Here is an 18,192-nt window from a genome sequence, read left to right as displayed (position 1 = left end):
GACAGATAAGTCTAAGATAGAGCTTTTGGGTAAAACGCATCATTCACAGTTTACCAAAAAACGGAATGAGGCCTGCAAAGAAATGAACACACTACTCACAGTCAAATATGGTGGAGGTTCAAACCTGTTTTGGCGTTGTTTTGCTGCCTCTGATGCTGGGTGCATTGAATGTGTATGGGGCATCATGAAATCTAAAGATTATCAAGGGTTTTGGGTCCCCATGTACTACTTAGTGTCGGAAAGCTGGGTTTGCGTCCTAGGTCATGGGTCTTACAGGAGAACAACGACCCCAAACATACTTGAAGAAGCACGGAGAAACAAAGCGTAGGAGTGTTCTGAAGTGACAACAGTGAGTCCGGATCTACCTCCCAATGAACAACTGTGTAGAGATCTTAACACTGCTGGTGGGAGAAGACGCCTTCATATATGAGAGATCTGGAGCAGTTTGCAAAAGAAGAGTAATCCGAAATTCCAGTTGAGAGGTTGTTGATGATGATATGAATACACGTAAAGGAAAAACATGTAACTGCAATAATTTTCTGTGAGAAATACTTCATTTTCTGGAACTCTTGCAAGAGTCCCAACACTGCCATCACTGTGTATGTATATGTACGATACAGGTGAGCTCAGGCACCAGCCAACTACGGTACTTGCCACACATATGAAACGGTTTCCATTTGTTAGAGCTTTTGCAGGTAAGGAAGGAAGATTGTGGTGCTAGCTCACAAGTATAATGCGACAGTCATTTGAAGAAACAGAGCAGCACTCGCCAAACCTTTTTAAAAGATGGAAAATCCTTTATTTTTCAATGCATCTGGACATACATAGGGTACACAGGAGAATGCATGGTGCTGGAGGGATTGTGGGAGTCTATTCCTTTTGTTAGTAGTTTGACAAATCCACACCCCATCACAGCTTTAACAAACATTCAGTGTTAATTGCGAAAAAACTTTTCAACAATACATTTAAAATGACTATCATTTTATAAAAAAAACGATTTACAAGAACATTCGTAGGTCAATCCTGTGGTTTAATTCCTTTCTGCCCTCGGATGGAGTAGTACATCCGAGTATAGAACCCCCGCTTTGATGTGGGCTTCGGCGGTGAACCCGCATCAAAGCCAGGACATGTCAGCTGTTTTGAACAGCTGACATGTGCCCGCAATAGGCGCGGGCGGAATCGCGATCCACCCTCACCTATTAACTAGTTAAATGCCGCTGTCAAACGCTGACAGCGGCATTTAATAAGAGGTCTCCCAGTGGTCGGCGCTCATAGCAATTCAGTAATTCTGCTACGTAGGGGCGATCTGAGCATCGCCTCTATGTAGCAGAGCCGATCAAGTTGTAGCAGCTTCTAGCCTCCCATGGAGGCTATTGAAGGATGCCGAAATAAAAAAAAAAAGTTTTTAAAAATATGAAGAAAAAAAAAAAAAGTTCAAATCACCCCCCTTTCACTCCATTGAAAATAAAACAATAAAAAAATCAAGCATACAAATATTTGGTATCACCACTTTCAGAATCTCCCGATCTATCAATAAAAAGGTTTAACCTGATCGCTAAACGGTGTGGCGAGGAAAAAAAGTCAAAATGCCAGAATTACGTTTTTTTCGGTCGCCCCCCACATTGAATTAAAATGCAATAACGGGCAATCAAAAGAACATATCTGCACCAAAATGGTATCATTAAAACCGTCAGCTCGCACGTAAAAAATAAGCCCTCATTCGACTCCAGATCACGAAAAATGGAGACGCTATGGGTATCGGAAAATGGCGTGTTTTTTTTTTTTTTTTTAACAAAGTTTGGAATTTTTTTTGACCACTGAGATAAAAAAAAAATAACCTATACATGTTTGGTGTCTATGAAGTCATAATGACCTGGAGAATCATAATGGCTGGTCAGTTTTAGCATTTAGTGAACCTAGCAAATAAGCCAAACAAAAAAACAAGTGTGGGATTGCACTTTTTTTGCAATTTCACCGCACCTGGAATTTATTTCCCGTTTTCGAGTTCACGACATGGTAAAACCAATGGAGTCGTTCAAAAGTACAACTCGTCCCACAAAAAATAAGCCCTCACATGGCCATATTGATGGAAAAAATAAAAAAGTTATGGCTCTGGGAAGAAGGGGAACGAAAATGCAAAACTGAAAAAAGCTGGAGCTCATGAAGGGGTTAAGCCTAACGGACCTTGTGCTGAAGTTTTCGTTATCCATTTAGCCTCCTTTCTTAGTAACATTTTATTGTGATCTCCCCGTTGCAGAGGGTAGTTATCCCTTTCCAGACCAGCAAAGCACAATACATTAGGGTTTGATCCATGGGATTCTTGAATATGCTAAATCAATTGTGGGAGCCTTTTCCAGTGCTAATAGATTTATAATGCTCACGAAAACTGATAAAAGGGGTCTAATAATTTTTTTTCCCCAATTTAAAAAAAAAAAAAAAAATTGCAAGAACAAAGAATAATACAAACCACTTGTGTGGTTCCGCATATGAAATCCCCTACTTGATGTTGAAGTGAACCTATCGTAATTATTTTACTATGTTCATCGGACAGGAGGAGCAATTTCCATACCTGTAATTGCCTTTCGGACTACTTTTATAAATTCAGCTATTTATTACGGGTTCCATTCTTTTGTGGACCAGAATGTCCCCCAAGTTGCATCCTCTCTCTATGAAAAAAATAGTTTTTTGGATTGCTATACTGCGCAAATCTTTGTCCCCTTCAATAAATATATATGAAGTTTGCTAGAGAGAATTTGGATTATCCAGAAGTATTGGGAGAATGTCATATACTTTGATGAGTTATAGAGAAGAAGGCGTGCACTCAGTGTATGATTAAATAAGTGCTGGCTGGACGTGGAAATGATCCAAACAAAGTCATATATTGAAGAAAACAGCTGCACTCAGGTTTGGATTTTTTGTATGCATAACAGGAGCAAAAAGTTTATTCAAGTCACCGCAATGTTAAGGCAATTAGGAGAGGGACTCCGTGTTAGGTATAAAGTAGGTAAGTACGGTAGGTAACATTTCGACCCCGTGGTGGGTATTTGACAAACCTCACTTGAAAGAGGCACCGCTCCAGCTCCTGCAGTATTCCCAGGGACATACCCCTTCCGTCCCATTCCGGATCTCCACATGCATTCCCGTACTGGGAATTTCCTCTTTCAAGTGAGGTTTGACAAAGACCCACCACGGGGTCTAAACGTTACCTACTTACCTACTTTATACCTACCATGGAGTCCCTCTCCTAATTGCCTTAACATTGTGGTGACTTGAATAAACTTTTTGCTCCTGTTTTGCATTCAAAAAATCCAAACCTGAGTGCAGCTGTTTTCTTCAATATATGGTCTGATGAAACCAAAGTAGAACTGTTTGGTAGAAACAAAACTCGTGTTTGGAGGAGAAAGAATGCGGAGTTGCATCCAAAGAACACCATACCTACTGTGAAGCATGGGGATGGCAACATCATGCTTTGGGGTTGTTTCTCTGCTAAGGGACCAGGACAACTGATCCGTGTACATGAAAGAATGAATGGGGCCATGAATCGTGAGATTTTGAGTGCAAACCTCCTTCCATCAGCAAGGGCATTGAAGATGAAACGTGGATGGGTCTTTCAGCATGATAATGATCCCAAGCACACCACCAGGGCAACGAAGGAGTGGCTTCATAAGAAGCATATGAAGGTCCTGGAGTGGCCTAGCCAGTCTCCAGATCTCAACCTCCTAGAAAACCTTTGGAGGGAGTTGAAAGTCCATGTTGCCCAGCAACAGGCCCAAAACATCACTGCTCTAGAGGAGACCTGTATGGAGGAATGGGCCAACATACCAACAACAGTGTGTGCCAACCTTGTAAAGATTACAAAAAACTTTTGACCTCTGTCATTGCCAACAAACGATATAAAACAAAATATTGAGATTAATTTTTGTTAATGACCAAATACTTATTTTCCACCATATTTTCCAAAAATAAATCTTAACAAATCAGACAAGGTGATTTTCTGGATTTGTTTTCTCATTTTGACTCTGTTGTGGTCTACCTATGATGTCAATTACAAGCCTCTCTCGTCTTTTTAAGTGGGAGAACTTACACAATTGGTGGCTGACTAAATACTTTTTTTCCCCCACTGTATGTTTGTATATATAATATCTGTACACAGAACATATAGACAAACGCAGGCTAGCTGTAAGTCATGTTTGAGCACATAATGTGATTGCGGACATTAAAGTGGTCACCATTGATATCCTTGAAGGGAGGGTATGCAATATGAACAAAAAGAAAGGTGCACATGGGGTGAGTATGTTTGGACAGTACATTAAGAGTAATGGAGAAGGTGGGAGCGCACGTTGCTGGGTTGTGCTGTGATGGACACCACTTCTGTGGACACATATGTACTACAATATGCAGAGATGGGGATGAAGCACCTTTTATTGGATTTTGAATACAATCTGCGTTCCTTATTGCGCCTATAATCTGTCTGTGATTTTTTGGGATGCCGCATCCAGGCACCCTGGTCCGGTTACCTTTTTAACATCCAAACATTTCTGATTGTGGCAAACTACTGCATGAACAGCATTAGTTCTCGTGCGCTGCTCTGCATGAGATTTCATTTTCTCCCCGTAGGGAAGTCAGTATATTTGGTTTTATGCGGTATACGACATTCTTTAGGGTTCCTCGCTGGTTGAAGTTGAGTGGCGTGATTAAAAAACAAGAAAAGTGGTCCAATTAAACCCCTGGATGACAATCCACACCAAACATTGAGCCCTGGTAAATTTGAGTATTATTTGGAGCCCAATAAACTCAATTATGACCTTTTATGTCTCGATGCACAATTCATCCCACAGAAAACAAGCCCTTATATGACTGTGTTAGTGGAAGAGAAAGTGGGGGAAAATGGTTTTTTTTTTATAAGGGCTATTCCAGCCTGCAAAACTGATCGCTGATTGAACGGACAGGTGACATTTGTAAGATCAATGTGTGTCCCACCACCGTGACCCCCACTGATTGATTACTAGAGCTGGACCCCTAGGTTCCTTCTCTGGTTACAATATTACGGTACTGCCAGGAGGAGTAGAAAGGAGCTGCTGGATGTCCCACCAAGGAGAACCTACCGTACTTTGGTACCCGCAGCTCCTCCTCGGCTCAATATTTCAGCTAGAGAAGAAGCAGGAGTTGAGTTAGGAGATGTAGTTTCCTGTTCTGGCAAACGGCGAGGGTCCGAGCATTGGCACATACACCAATTAAGAGTTATGAAATGGCTGTGATTATTGTGTTGGTTGAATGACAGCTGTCAGAAGTAGGTGGCTTGTCTGCTTCTGCTGTACGTACATGTATCTCTGACACTCCCAAGTGTGTATATTGTAGGGTCTGGTGAAAACAGAGGCCTCATCCACAGGTTTATCTGCAGATCCCTCAGAGGACTGTGGTTATGTTAGTGAGATCATTCCTTTATTCCCCAAGTCGGTAGGATGTGCCCCTACACACTCCGATGTGGCCAGCTTAGATTGGACACAGTCAGGGTGTAAGCTTCTGCCCCATTGATGAAGGGATCCCCCAATAACATTCATTTCCAGTAAGGAAAGATGCTCCACTGTGTGCGTATTTTATAACTCTGATCTGCAGAGCCGACGCGTTCCCTTTAATGGTGTCCCACGTGGTGCGACATTGCTCAGTAAAGTCAGAGCAGCCTCCCTCACACACAGCTGCACGGATCGCCCGGCCATTCTTGTCTACTGCAAGAAAACTGATGCATGTGGCCAATTTAATTGGTGATTAGCCTTTTAGCCGTTCATGGCCAGGACTACAATATAATTTATCCCGTTCTTCTCCTGCGCTGCCTCTCTGCTTCTGCCCATGGTGTTTGTCGAAATTGTCACAAATACAAAACCACTGCAGCCAGTCACTGGGGTCGATTGTCTCGTGCCGTCAGTGCTCATGGCCACCAAACGCAGAGATTAGGTGCAGACAGTGAAGTTGTCCCTGTACACTGTGATGGAATAATGTTGTTTGTTTTTTTTCTCAGTTTTACCGCCGGTACTGGTGCCGCGACACACGGAGATATTAACAGAACTTCCTCCGCTCGACGACTACACGCATTCCATTCCGGAGAACACTAACTTTCCAGCAGGAATCGAGCCCCAGAGCAACTACATACCTGGTGAGTCCGTCAGCTTCTGTGTAATGTATAGAGATGCGTGTGTCCTATGGAGACCTCTGCTATAAGAAATGCAGAGAGTCCAATCTCCTAGACAGCCTGTGTAAGAAGCTGGTGGTTACCACCACCCTGTTATTACAGCGCGAGGTGGGCACAGGCTTGTGCCCTTGGCATCCACAGCTGCTCTCCAGAGATGAGTCTGAAGACTCTAAACCATTAACCCCCTTAGATCCATATTTAATTGCGTCCACAGCACCTAAGGGGTTTTACAGGCAGCAATGCCAGGTGGGTTGTCACTTCAGTCTGGTGCCAATCAAATGCCCTTAGGTCTGTCGTGAGCCCGTCATTTTTCTCTATAACCCACCTGCTTTACTACTTTCTACTCATCTGCCGGCTCATTCATAAGGGCGGGTTAAAATGTTCAGATCAAAAGGTCACATAAAGTTTACAATTTTTTTGCAAAATGTGTTATAATTGCAGCACTGCTATTGCGATATCTTTATTATGGGATTTCTGGTTCTTTTAGTTTTTCTTTTAGCCAGTAACTAATTATTTTGGTTTTTGCAGAAACGCCACCTCCGGGATACATTAGTGAAGATGGCGAGACAAGCGATCAGCAACTTAACCAAAGCATGGACACAGGTACCCAATCGTCACAGGCGGCTGGTAAAGATTTATCATTGAATTGAGGTGAAATTTCAGCAGACGTCTTTCTGACAGCGCAGAAAGCGGCCATTGAGGAGCTACAGACTAATGTAGTCTTTCTATAACATCTGTGTATGTGCTAAATGTGACCATCAAATAATATTGGTGTATCCCCTAACAAATGACCAACATATGCAAATGTCACCTCTGATTAACTTCTGTGTTTTGTTCATTTGCAGGCTCTCCGGCCGAGCTTTCTCCTAGTACACTTTCTCCAGTCAATCATAACCTGGGTAAGTCTGAAAGTAGTAACTTGGACTTAAAGGCGGTAATAAGAAAAGAAAAAAAAAAAAGCTGCAGATAGAATCACATCTAAAATAATAAAATCCATACACTCGCCATTTTAATGTCGGCAAATCCGGCATGTCTTCCCCTCAATACATTCTGCTTGTCATCTGCTCCATGCAGAGGTCACGTCCTGTATACCCCACGTGAGCGCTTCAGCCAATCACTTTCCACGGTGCTTTATTGCTTTATACCAACAATGCTGCATCGGACACACGGGGTATATATGGGACTTGACAACCTGGGACGTGGCCCTAAAAGCAGAGTAAAAGGGTAGGAGTATTTTCATAATTTTGAAATGTGTTGCTGCCCGTCTTCAGCTTTTCAATCTGCATATTTGTGGTCTCAGAAAATGAAGAGTTCCCTTGAAGATTATTCTAGGCAGTAAAATAATCACCTTTATAATGCATAGATCCATGTAGATCCCACCAGATGGGCCCCCTAAGGATTGCCAGAACAGGGGGTCTTATGTCCACCATTCTCCACTGATTGGAGAGGTGATGGTAATCACAGCTATGGTTGATAGCATATCCTACAAATAATTCAAGCTTTTTTTTGCTCAGTAGTTGCACCTTTTTTGCTCTGTTTTGACTTTAATGTTATTTCTTTATTTTCGTACAGACTTGCAGCCCGTCACTTACTCTGAGCCGGCTTTCTGGTGTTCAATAGCTTATTATGAGCTGAACCAGCGAGTGGGGGAAACATTTCACGCATCACAGCCTTCACTCACAGTGGACGGTTTCACAGATCCATCAAATTCAGAGAGATTCTGTTTAGGTTTACTGTCAAATGTGAACCGGAACGCCACGGTGGAAATGACCCGACGCCATATAGGTAATGTCGTCCGCTACAAGTGGAGAAACCGTAGTAGTATTTTATTTTATATCGTTTTTTTAAAAAATTCCCCTTATAAACACAATGTTCTCTGTTCTCGCAGGAAGAGGAGTGCGGTTGTATTACATTGGGGGAGAAGTATTCGCAGAGTGCCTAAGTGATAGTGCTATATTTGTCCAGAGTCCTAATTGTAACCAGCGGTATGGTTGGCATCCTGCGACGGTGTGTAAGATTCCACCCGGTAAGTTCGGCGCCCTTTACATGTGAAGCACAATGGAAATTACAAAAGGATTACTTAATTGTTTTAATTAATGGCACATTTTCCACAAGGTGGAAGCTGCTAAACGACTATTAAGTATAAACCCAGTGGCTTTTATTACAATTTTTAGATTCTCCACCTATTTTTCTTTTTGTTCTTTTGTTTTCATTTTTTTCTCTTAGGCTGCAATTTGAAGATTTTCAATAACCAAGAATTTGCTGCCCTCCTCGCTCAGTCTGTGAACCAGGGCTTCGAAGCAGTTTACCAATTAACCAGAATGTGCACCATCAGAATGAGCTTTGTAAAAGGCTGGGGTGCCGAGTACAGGTAGGTAAACGGGCAGGAAGACCATTATAATCCAATACTGCTTGCACAAAATACAATACTAGGAAGCAAAGGAAAATGCAATAGGGTTTTATCCAATTAAAGTTTTAAATAGTGAAAAAAAAAAAAAAGTTTTGCTGGTCAGGTTGTGATCACATAACAAATTGAGGGCGTGTAATCCTAGCTGCTGCGGTACAGATTTGCAGAAGGAATAATTTTGGATATTCCGTGCTGCTGCTGAATGTCTGTTCCAGGTAAACACAAGAAGGGTATGCTTTTTTTTTTTCTTTTATTACTATTTACACGTTTCGAGGTATCTTCTTCTTTGGAATACATTTATACTGATGGATTTTGAAATTCTGGCGCCAAGAGGGACACATGATGTGTCAAAGTTCATCATGCCATTTCAACTAACCACTTGTATTATGGTCATGATGAACTTAGACGCATCATGTGTCCCTCTTGGCGCCATAATTTGAAAATTCATCAGTATAAATGTTTCTGTATCCTGTTAACTTGCACATGGTTTTTGTCCTGAGGAAGAAGTAAGTTACTTCAAAATGCGTAGACATAAATAAAAAAAAAAACAAACAAAAAACCATACCCTTCTTGTGTGTACCTGGAATTGCCCTTCATTCACCAGCAGCACGGAATTTCCACAATTATTGCTTCTGCATAAAAAAAAAAAAGCTTGCACAAAATGGCATCTGTCATTCCTAAGCCGTCTATATTGACATGAAGAAATGAAGGGTGTTAAGAGTGCTTTACAGATCCTTGCAATCTGACAGTGAAGACACGTTTATAATATTTCCACACAATGGAATCAATCCGCAGCAATAAAGATGAAATCCATGACATGAAATCCACGTGTTAAGCCCATGCGCGGGTCACACGGATACATTGAATATATTGGTGCACATTGGCACACATTTCCAAACCCACCTGTGCCAATTTTAGGTAGATGTCAGGCGCGTAGGCATTAAACGGCTTCTCTAAGGTTGTTCGTCAGGAGTGCATTGCTCTCCAGCTCCTGTTTCTGGGGGGCAGTGGGCTCCTGACCAAGACTATTTGCATATTATAGGGTCGACTGTGTATTGGAGCCCACCTCAATATGGCCGATGATGTCCGACAGCGTCTTGTTTTCCAGGGCTTCAGACGTAAGCTCCAACAAAAGCCACTGACTATAATGCAATATGAACATAGCCTAAAAGATCAGATTAGGGCGTCGCGTCCTTTATTGCTGCATGCAGACACAGCTTTGTCTCTGCAGCCTCGGAGGAGCGTTGGGGAACTTAAGCTGGTCAGATCCAGCGATACGGTCAGCTTCACCCCAGCGCTTAATCGCTGCACTCTTTAAGAGACCAGCTGCAGAGGTGGACAGTAACCTAGGCAACAGTCAGGAAACAATATTAAAAATCCCTCCATAAAAGGGATCTATAGGCCCCTATTAACTAAATGAAGTCCTAAAGAGCACCCTTCCGGTCTCTGTTGTCGCCTTCTACCTGCTGTATAGAATAGCATAATTTGTGCTACTCCACACATATCCAGAAGAGTAATATGTATATCATGGCTTACAGGCAAATGGATGCCACTGTCAGTTATACTATTTTGTGTTACTCTGATCCTTTCTACATTTTTTATTTTATTGTCGCAAATTATAACGATAACCGCTCCAACTATAAAAATAAAGGAGGACATTGTCAATTCAATGTTCCTGCAGCACCTCCGCAGGAGACCTGAAGCATTACACCGTTTTCAATAAAGTCGTTTGATTATCCATATAATGTTATTGAGTCCTGCAGAAAGAGGGACGCTTACAGAGCTATTACCAAAATAACAAGTTTACACCATATCCTTATAGGATCCGGGATGACTTGCCTGTCATTGGTGGTCTGACTTTTTTTTTTTTTATTCACCAGTGATCCTGAGGTCAGGAATCTGTAGTCCCCTCTTGAATGGAGGCGAGATGCACATGCTCGGCATACGTTTGTCTATGGTACGGCTAAAGAAAGAAGGGGTCGGCTCTGCCTTTTCTAGCAGTATAGTCAATAAATGGAGCGGAGGCCGAGCACAACCACCTCGCCTCTGTTTTTTGCCCCATTATCGGTATTGTTGAAGGTTCCATTGGCCAAACCCCCAGGGATCAGCAGGTTCTTCCCAATCCTGTGAATAGGGGATAACTGATTTTTGAAATAGCCCTGTAAAATAGCGTACCTTTTTTTTATGAACCCTTTAAATTGCAGCATGGTAGAGGCCCCCCATCTCCCTCCTTGACAGTCGTCTTCTGGTACTTTAGCTGTGCCTGGTACTGTATCTTTTCCCATTCAGGTGAATGAATACCAGATGTAGGCCATGATCATATTTCCACATCATCTTTTTGTCTAGTTTCAGTCCATGCTTTCTTGCTGCGTCCATGAGATCAATGCTTGGTCCTTACTTATTTTTGTACCTTTTTTTGCAGGCGGCAGACAGTCACAAGCACTCCCTGTTGGATTGAGCTTCACCTGAATGGACCTTTGCAATGGTTGGACAAAGTGTTGACTCAGATGGGTTCTCCTTCAGTCCGTTGCTCCAGCATGTCCTAATGGGGGACCCCTCCAATTTTTATTTTTCCCCCTTTTTATTTGTCCTTCTTTACCATACAACCTACGGGTTCTAACCCGGAAGTCCTGACAACAGACTTTACAGTACAGCTCGTCTGTTATAGTATTCGTGTATGGTCCCCCATGAACTGTTTACAATGTAAAAAAAAAAACGAGAAAAAAAAACAAGAATGCAGCACTTGAGGTCCCATCAGCGTCGAAAGCACCTTGTTTTATGAACATCCCTCTCCCCCCTAGAAGAAAGTGCCGTGTGAAGTCACTCCTTACCGGGAAGCTTTTTATTTTAAAAGGACTTTTAATGTATTATCGGGCATATAGCGCAAGTGTCCAGACGGTTTAATAATAACATGAGTAGCCCCTTACCTATTTGTCATGTGTAGTTAATCTGTTTTTTTTTGTTTTTGCTGTTTTTAGATATCAGATAGGGTTTGTCTGCTTTCTTAATTTTAGCGTTTTTAATTTTTTTTTTCTTCCATAAATCCAAACATGGGTTAATAATTTTTTTTTCCCATTATTAATATATCCTTTTTTTTTTTTTTTTTTTTATAAGTTGGCCTTTTCATTTTGCATCCGCTTGCTCAATTTCAATTTGTCTCTTTTTGCTTGTAAGCTACGTAGACCCAGGACCGTAGTTCCCCGCGTTAAGCAGCTTTCGGACAACGATCAGCTACTACTTTGGAAAGATTTGCAACTTTTTTTTTTTTCCCGTATTATTATCGTTATTATTTTTAACGTTTTCGCAGTGCAGAAAGTTCAGACAGCAGAAATAGATTTTATTATAATTTTTTTTTTAAAGTGCATGTTATTTTGAACCCTTGGACACTACATTTTGCACCCTATAAAAACAACAACAAAAAATGCATTTTTAGAATTATGTTACGGACATGCAAGGTTAGGGACGGGCGGGGGACAAAGGTTGTGTAGTAAAGGGTACTCAGAATTAAGTGTACATCTTATTAACATACAGTACTTGTTCTGTAGCTGTCTGTCATCCTTTTATACACGTGACAGTGTCAGACTTGCCTTTCTTCTCTCTCTCTCTCGTTATCACCATGGACTGTATCAGTGACGCTAGTGTACTTTGTGAGTACCTCTAGTGAAAAAATCATGGGTTTCAGAACAAACTAGCGGCCGGGCAGTTTAACGATGCCTCACGGTTGGCAATACCCTGGCCCACCCGCCATAGGTCAGATTGCGAGGTTTCCGACTGCAAGCTACAAATCGGACGCCCGACCAAGAATGCCTTGTGTTTTCGTTACGGGCGCCAAACCTGAGAAAGTCCCCCCCCCTTTCCTCTGCTGTTCTGCCTATAGCGCAGCTCCAAAACCAAAAAAATAATAAAAAAATGTAAAAAAATCACACTGATGTTAAAACACAACGCCAAACCATTGACTCGTAACTGGCAAAGCATTTAACATTTGTGAACTAGTTTTACCAGTAGATCAGTGTATTGGTAGAACTCGTGAACTTGACGTAAGCTTTGTGCGTGTTGCATTTGCAGAGTATGTGAATACGCTAATAAAAAAAAAAAAAAAGAGAAAAAAAAATCAATTCTCACGCAGTGTGCTTGTGGTGGTGGTGTTTCTTATGGTCACGTTTTTTATTCTTCTAAGCAATATTACTTTGTTTGCACGTATAAGGTTCATTAAAGGGTTATTTCCAACAGATGGGCAAAACTTCGTCACTACCAATAATCACAAGTCAGTGTCACAGAGGGCATATTAGTATTGTGTGATTTTTTTACATAGGGCTGCAGAATGGTTTAACTGCTTCCCCAATTTTTTTTATTTTTTTTCCCCTCTCCAAGAGCCATAACTTTTGTAACTTATTTTTTAAATTTTTCTATTTTTTTTTTTGTGTTGAATGACTCCATACATCTTTTTTTTTCCCCGTATATAATGTACTGAAAAAAAATCCAAATGTGATGAAATGGTGATGAAAAATAAAAAGCTATTCCGCGGTTTTATTGGGTTTCTTATATTTTTTTTTTTAATGGAGTTTAGTGTACGGTAAAAATCACCTGGCAACACCATTCTGAAAATCTATACAATTACTGTGATACTATATTTACAGTTTTCTTTTTTTTTTTTTTTTTTTTTTTTTATAAAAAAAAATATATATACTGGTTTGTGATTTTTCTGAAACTCGTAACTTTTCCTTTTTTCCTGTCAATGTAGGTCTTTTTTTGTGTTTAATTGTAGTCTTTCTTTGTACCATTTTTGAGGTACATACTACAGTGTTCTGATTGCTTTTTTTCACTGCATTATTTTTGAGACAGGAGTGCTGACTGAAAGTGGGAATTTTGTCTTTTTTTTATTTGTTGGTTCAACAATTTTTCATATTTTTGATAGTTCAGACTTTTGAGGATGCAACAATACCAAATATTCAGCTTTTTTAAGATTTGGAATGTGTGATCTACTATACACTTTTTTTTTCCTTCCTTTTTTCCCTATGGTACTTGAACTTGCAAGTGTTTGATCTGGTGCAGTATATACCAATGCTGTAGTATTACAGTATATGATCAGATTAACAATCTCATATGAAGTCTCCTGGGCTTCATCGGAGTACCAAGATGGCGGCTGAGGTGCTTTTAGTTAGGTATCAGACTGCTAAGGTAATCCATTGACAGAACTGTGGCGCAAGAATGGCAGATATTGGTGGCCTTAACAGACACCCGCTGTTACCTGGCAGGCAGCCGTCGGCCCATCAGCAGTTCCTAATGCCAATGCCGCAATGATTAGGCAAAGTCAATGGCGGGCTAAGAAGCATTGCACAGTGCCCAGTAAAATCCAAACATACAGGATACTCTCCTTGCAGATTTGGGTTGGAACCTCTGCAACAAAGGGAAGAAAAAAACAAAACAAAAGAATTGTACAAAACACAAGGTAAAGTCATGGGAATATTTGACCACTAACTGAAGGGGTGATCCGGCGCTGCTTTCGTCATTGAAGAACGAGTGTGGATGGTGACGTCTACAGTAGTGATGAGCGAACGTGCTGAGATAAGGTGTTATCCATGCTCTGGTGCTGAGTGTCTTCGGCATGCTCGAATAATATGTCTGAGTCCCTGTGGCTGCATGTCTCATGGATAATCGACAGCAGCAACACATTAATAACAACCACGGCACCTGCATGTGTTGCGGCTGTCGAACAGCACCGAGACATGCAGCTGCGGGGACTTGAACATATTATTTTTATCACGTCGAAGACACTTATCCGAGCTTGCTTGCTCATCACTAGTCTACAGCGATCGGCCCCATAATGAATAGGAAGGGGATCGATACCTGCCACTCCCTGCTCACGTCTCGGAAATAATGTGTAGACGCGATGCCACAAGCCCCTCGCTCCTCCCGATTTTGAAGCGAGATTTCACCATTATTAAATACTAGATGGTGGCCCGATTCTAACGCATCGGGTATTCTAGAATATGCATGTCCACGTAGTATATTGCACAGCCCACGTAGTATAGTGCACAGCCCACGTAGTATATTGCACAGCCCACGTAGTATATTGCACAGCCGACGTAGTATATTGCACAGCCCACGTAGTATAGTGCACAGCCCACGTAGTATAGTGCACAGCCCACGTAGTATATTGCCCAGCCACGTAGTATATTGCCCAGCGACGTAGTATATTGCCCAGCGACGTAGTATATTGCCCAGCCACGTATGTCACAGGTTAAAAAAAATAAACATACTCACCTTCCGATCCGAGGGCCCCTTGTAGTTCTAACATACTCACCTTCCGATCCGAGGGCCCCTTGTAGTTCTGTCGCCTGTGCCCGGTGCACGCGGCAGCTTCCGGTCCAAGGGTGTGATGACGTCGCGGTCACGTGACCGTGACGTCACGGCAGGTCCTTGTCGCATACCATCCTTAGCACCGGAACCTGCCGCTTGCATGGAGCGGTCACTGGGTCCGTTACCGCTGGCATTAACCGTGTGTGAGGGAAGTATGGAGCGGGCGCCGGGCACTGACTGCAGGGGAGTAGGGAGGGACTAATCGGACTGTGGCCGTCGCTGATTGGTCGCGGCAACCATGACAGGCAGCTGGCGAGACCAATTAGCGACTTGGATTCCATGACACAGAGGCCGCGACCAATGAATATCCGTGACAGACAGAAGGACAGACAGACAGAAAGACGGAAGTGACCCTTAGACAATTATATAGTAGATTGCTTAAGGCTACTTTCACACTAGCGTCGGGCTCGGCCCGTCGCAGTGCGTCGGGCCGAGGTTACCGACGCTAGCGTTCTCTGCGCCGCACAACGGGGGCAGCGGATGCATTTTTCCAGCGCATCCGCTGCCCCATTGTGAGGTGCGGGGAGGTGGGGGGCGGAGGCGGGGGGGCGGAGTTCCGGCCACGCATGCGCGGTCGGAAAAAGCGGACCGTCGGCAGCAAAAAACGTTACATGTAACGTTTTTTGCTCCCGGCTGACCGCCACAACACGGCGCAACCATCGCACAACAGTTGCGACGTGTGTCAATGCGTCGCAAATGCGTCGCTAATGTTAGTCAATGGGGAAAAACGCATCCTGCAAGCACTTTTGCAGGATGCGTTTTTTTGCCAAAACGACGCATTGCGACGTATTGAAAAAAACGCTAGTGTGAAAGTAGCCTAAAATGTTTAAATAAGGTTTTATGCAAATTGTGTTTTCAGAGAGGAAGAGGACTTGAACTCTAGCTCCAGTTATTGGAAGTAGCGATCCTACAAGTCATTATCGACCCTTCAACGAGCCTTGCAATATGACTTGGGATAAAAGCCAAACCAGAATCTCAATTTGCAGACGTGGTGTTTTGGGTTATTGCCCCTCGTCCGTACAAACTGAGATCTGATTTGGCTGGGTTAGAAGCTAAGACTGTGATCTAAGGGTTAAGTTTTCTCCTTGTGGAAAGAGACAAGTGCCAGGTTTGGCACTCCAGTATGAGGAGGCTTAAACGCCTTGCATGCTTCCTCTCCTGATCATGGTGCTTTATTGAAAAAAGCTCAAATTGTAGCAGAATTTTTCATCGCATTTACATAAACTAATGAAATTTGATATTGCCGTAAGCTTGAACGGAAGGGTAAGTAACATCTCAATTCATAATGCATGATGTATGCCACAGTTTGTTCATTCTGCTTCACCCCCCCCCCAAAAAAAAAAAAAAAAAAAAGGAAAGTCTATATGTATTCCTAAACTGTTGCAAATAAAGATAAAGTCATCAACATAAAAAACAGCTTGCATAATTTGATTTAAAAAAAAAAAAGAGAAAATTAAATTACAATGAGCGAAATTAATAAAACAAAACAATTTTTCAAATTAATAATTTTTTGATGGGTACAACATTTTCTTACCGATAGTATTGTGGGACACAGCACCATAAGATGACTTGAAATAGAACAGTTGACCATGCGACTTGCTTAGCACAGCATGGATAGCTGCACTTTTATGCACCAGTCTAGCATCGACAGTAAGCTGTAGTAGGAGTTGTGGTAGAGCCAGGTGAAGGTGAACAGAAATCCAGATGGCATCCTTGTAGACCTCGGAATTGGAAGCCAGAACCCGGACTGCCCTTTAAAATAATCGTCAGTGAATGTAAAAGACTGAGCTTTTATTCCTGGCCTTGTAGGCTTCACTAATTGCAGATCTGATCCATCTGGCAATGGTTGGTTTGGGGCCCGGCAGGTCCTTGCAAGGCTTTTCAGGTACCATAAAGATATAATCTGAAGGCTTTTGTTATGGATAGTTATGTCCTGTTGGTTCTGATGAAGTCCTGACTGTGGATAGATGGTCGTAATCTAGAGTAAGAAACAGCCAACTATGCAATTATCGAAGCTCTTCCCGGAGACGCATGCTTTGGGACTGTGTGAGACTTGACCTCTTTCGGTTAAAGATCCAACTGAAAAGTTGGAGAATCCCAGGTGATCTGAAGACTGGAATGAATCTCCTTTCAAGAAGGGACCTTCAACAGAAGATCGTCCTGGTAAGGAATGATCGCAACCCTCTGGCCTAAAGAAGCTTCACGAGCAGAGTGAGTACCTTGTTAGGACTAGCACCAGCTGACAAGGGCCAAAGAAAAGGGTGACGGCAACACGATGGAATAGTTGGTCACTCTTGGTAATGTGGATGTGAAGGTACACTTTGCATATATCCACTGAAGAGAGGAACTCTCATACCTTCAGAGATGTGACTACAAATTGCAGCGTTTCCATGCACAATCTTTAAACAACAGAAGTCTGTTCAGTCTATCCAGATCAAGGAAGTGTCTGACCTAGCCATCAACAGGTTAAAGTAATGAGGACATTGATGACTTGGACAGTTGATACCCTATAAATAGTGCATCAACTCTTACGGTGAAACAAGAAACTTTGCATAGGGGCAGGAAGAAGACCTTTGCCTACTACCTCCCTGACCAAGGCACATTATTCACTGCGGCAAGACAAATCTAAAAAAGAGAAGACATTCCCCTCCCAAGGAGAGCATTTGAGTAGAGATAAACCTTTTATGCGGCGGAAGTGTTAGATCTTGCATGCTTGGAATTGTTTTGGCTTGTCAAAGGGTCAGATGAACTGGAGGTCGTCTTGTCACAGTGGCCCTAAGAGTTGTGAATGGAGTTTGTTTGGGACTGCCTAGATCAGGGGTGTCAAACTGCATTCCTCGAGGGCCTCAAACCATGCGTGTTTACAAGATTTCCTTCTCATTGCACAAGGTGCTGGAATCATTCTGTGCAGGTGATTAAATGATCACCTGTGCAATACAAGGAAATCCTGAAAACATGACCTGTTTGCAGCCCTTGAGGAATGCAGTTTGACACCCCTGGCCTAGATGGTTGAGAATGTCCATGGTTCTTGCAAAGAAAAGCACTCTTTCTTCTTGGCGTCAAAAATGATTTTATCCAGACATTTGCCAAAAAGTCTACCTCCACATAGAGGAAGACCAGTGAAGGCCTTTTCTAAGATGTTGGATCAGCAGCCCAAGCTTTGGAGCTAAATGGAGCAACACAAATGAAAAGAATTGGCCGAAGTGCAAGGGGTGTTGACCCTAGAAACCTACAAAGG

General features: G+C 42.4%; 1 protein-coding gene across 3 annotated transcripts in view; it reads left to right on the top strand.

Annotated features, from left to right (window-relative positions):
- SMAD2 (SMAD family member 2) overlaps positions 1 to 12,675 on the top strand; it is a 41,224-nt gene extending 28,549 nt beyond the window's left edge. For all 3 annotated transcript variants that reach the window (XM_077283289.1, XM_077283309.1, XM_077283299.1), the window contains 7 exons: positions 6,017 to 6,151; positions 6,716 to 6,790; positions 7,033 to 7,086; positions 7,760 to 7,972; positions 8,076 to 8,213; positions 8,414 to 8,558; positions 11,017 to 12,675. In XM_077283289.1, coding sequence (XP_077139404.1) covers positions 6,017 to 6,151; positions 6,716 to 6,790; positions 7,033 to 7,086; positions 7,760 to 7,972; positions 8,076 to 8,213; positions 8,414 to 8,558; positions 11,017 to 11,140 — 884 coding nt within the window. In that variant the 3' untranslated portion in view covers positions 11,141 to 12,675. The remainder of the gene's footprint in view (positions 1 to 6,016; positions 6,152 to 6,715; positions 6,791 to 7,032; positions 7,087 to 7,759; positions 7,973 to 8,075; positions 8,214 to 8,413; positions 8,559 to 11,016) is intronic.
- The last annotated feature ends 5,517 nt before the right edge of the window (positions 12,676 to 18,192 follow it).

This window comes from Ranitomeya variabilis, chromosome 1 (genome assembly GCF_051348905.1).
Source record: "Ranitomeya variabilis isolate aRanVar5 chromosome 1, aRanVar5.hap1, whole genome shotgun sequence".
In the NCBI taxonomy this organism is placed as follows: domain Eukaryota; kingdom Metazoa; phylum Chordata; class Amphibia; order Anura; family Dendrobatidae; genus Ranitomeya; species Ranitomeya variabilis.
The sequence above is the reverse complement of the archived record's forward strand: the minus strand, read 5'-3'. Positions and strand labels throughout refer to the sequence as shown.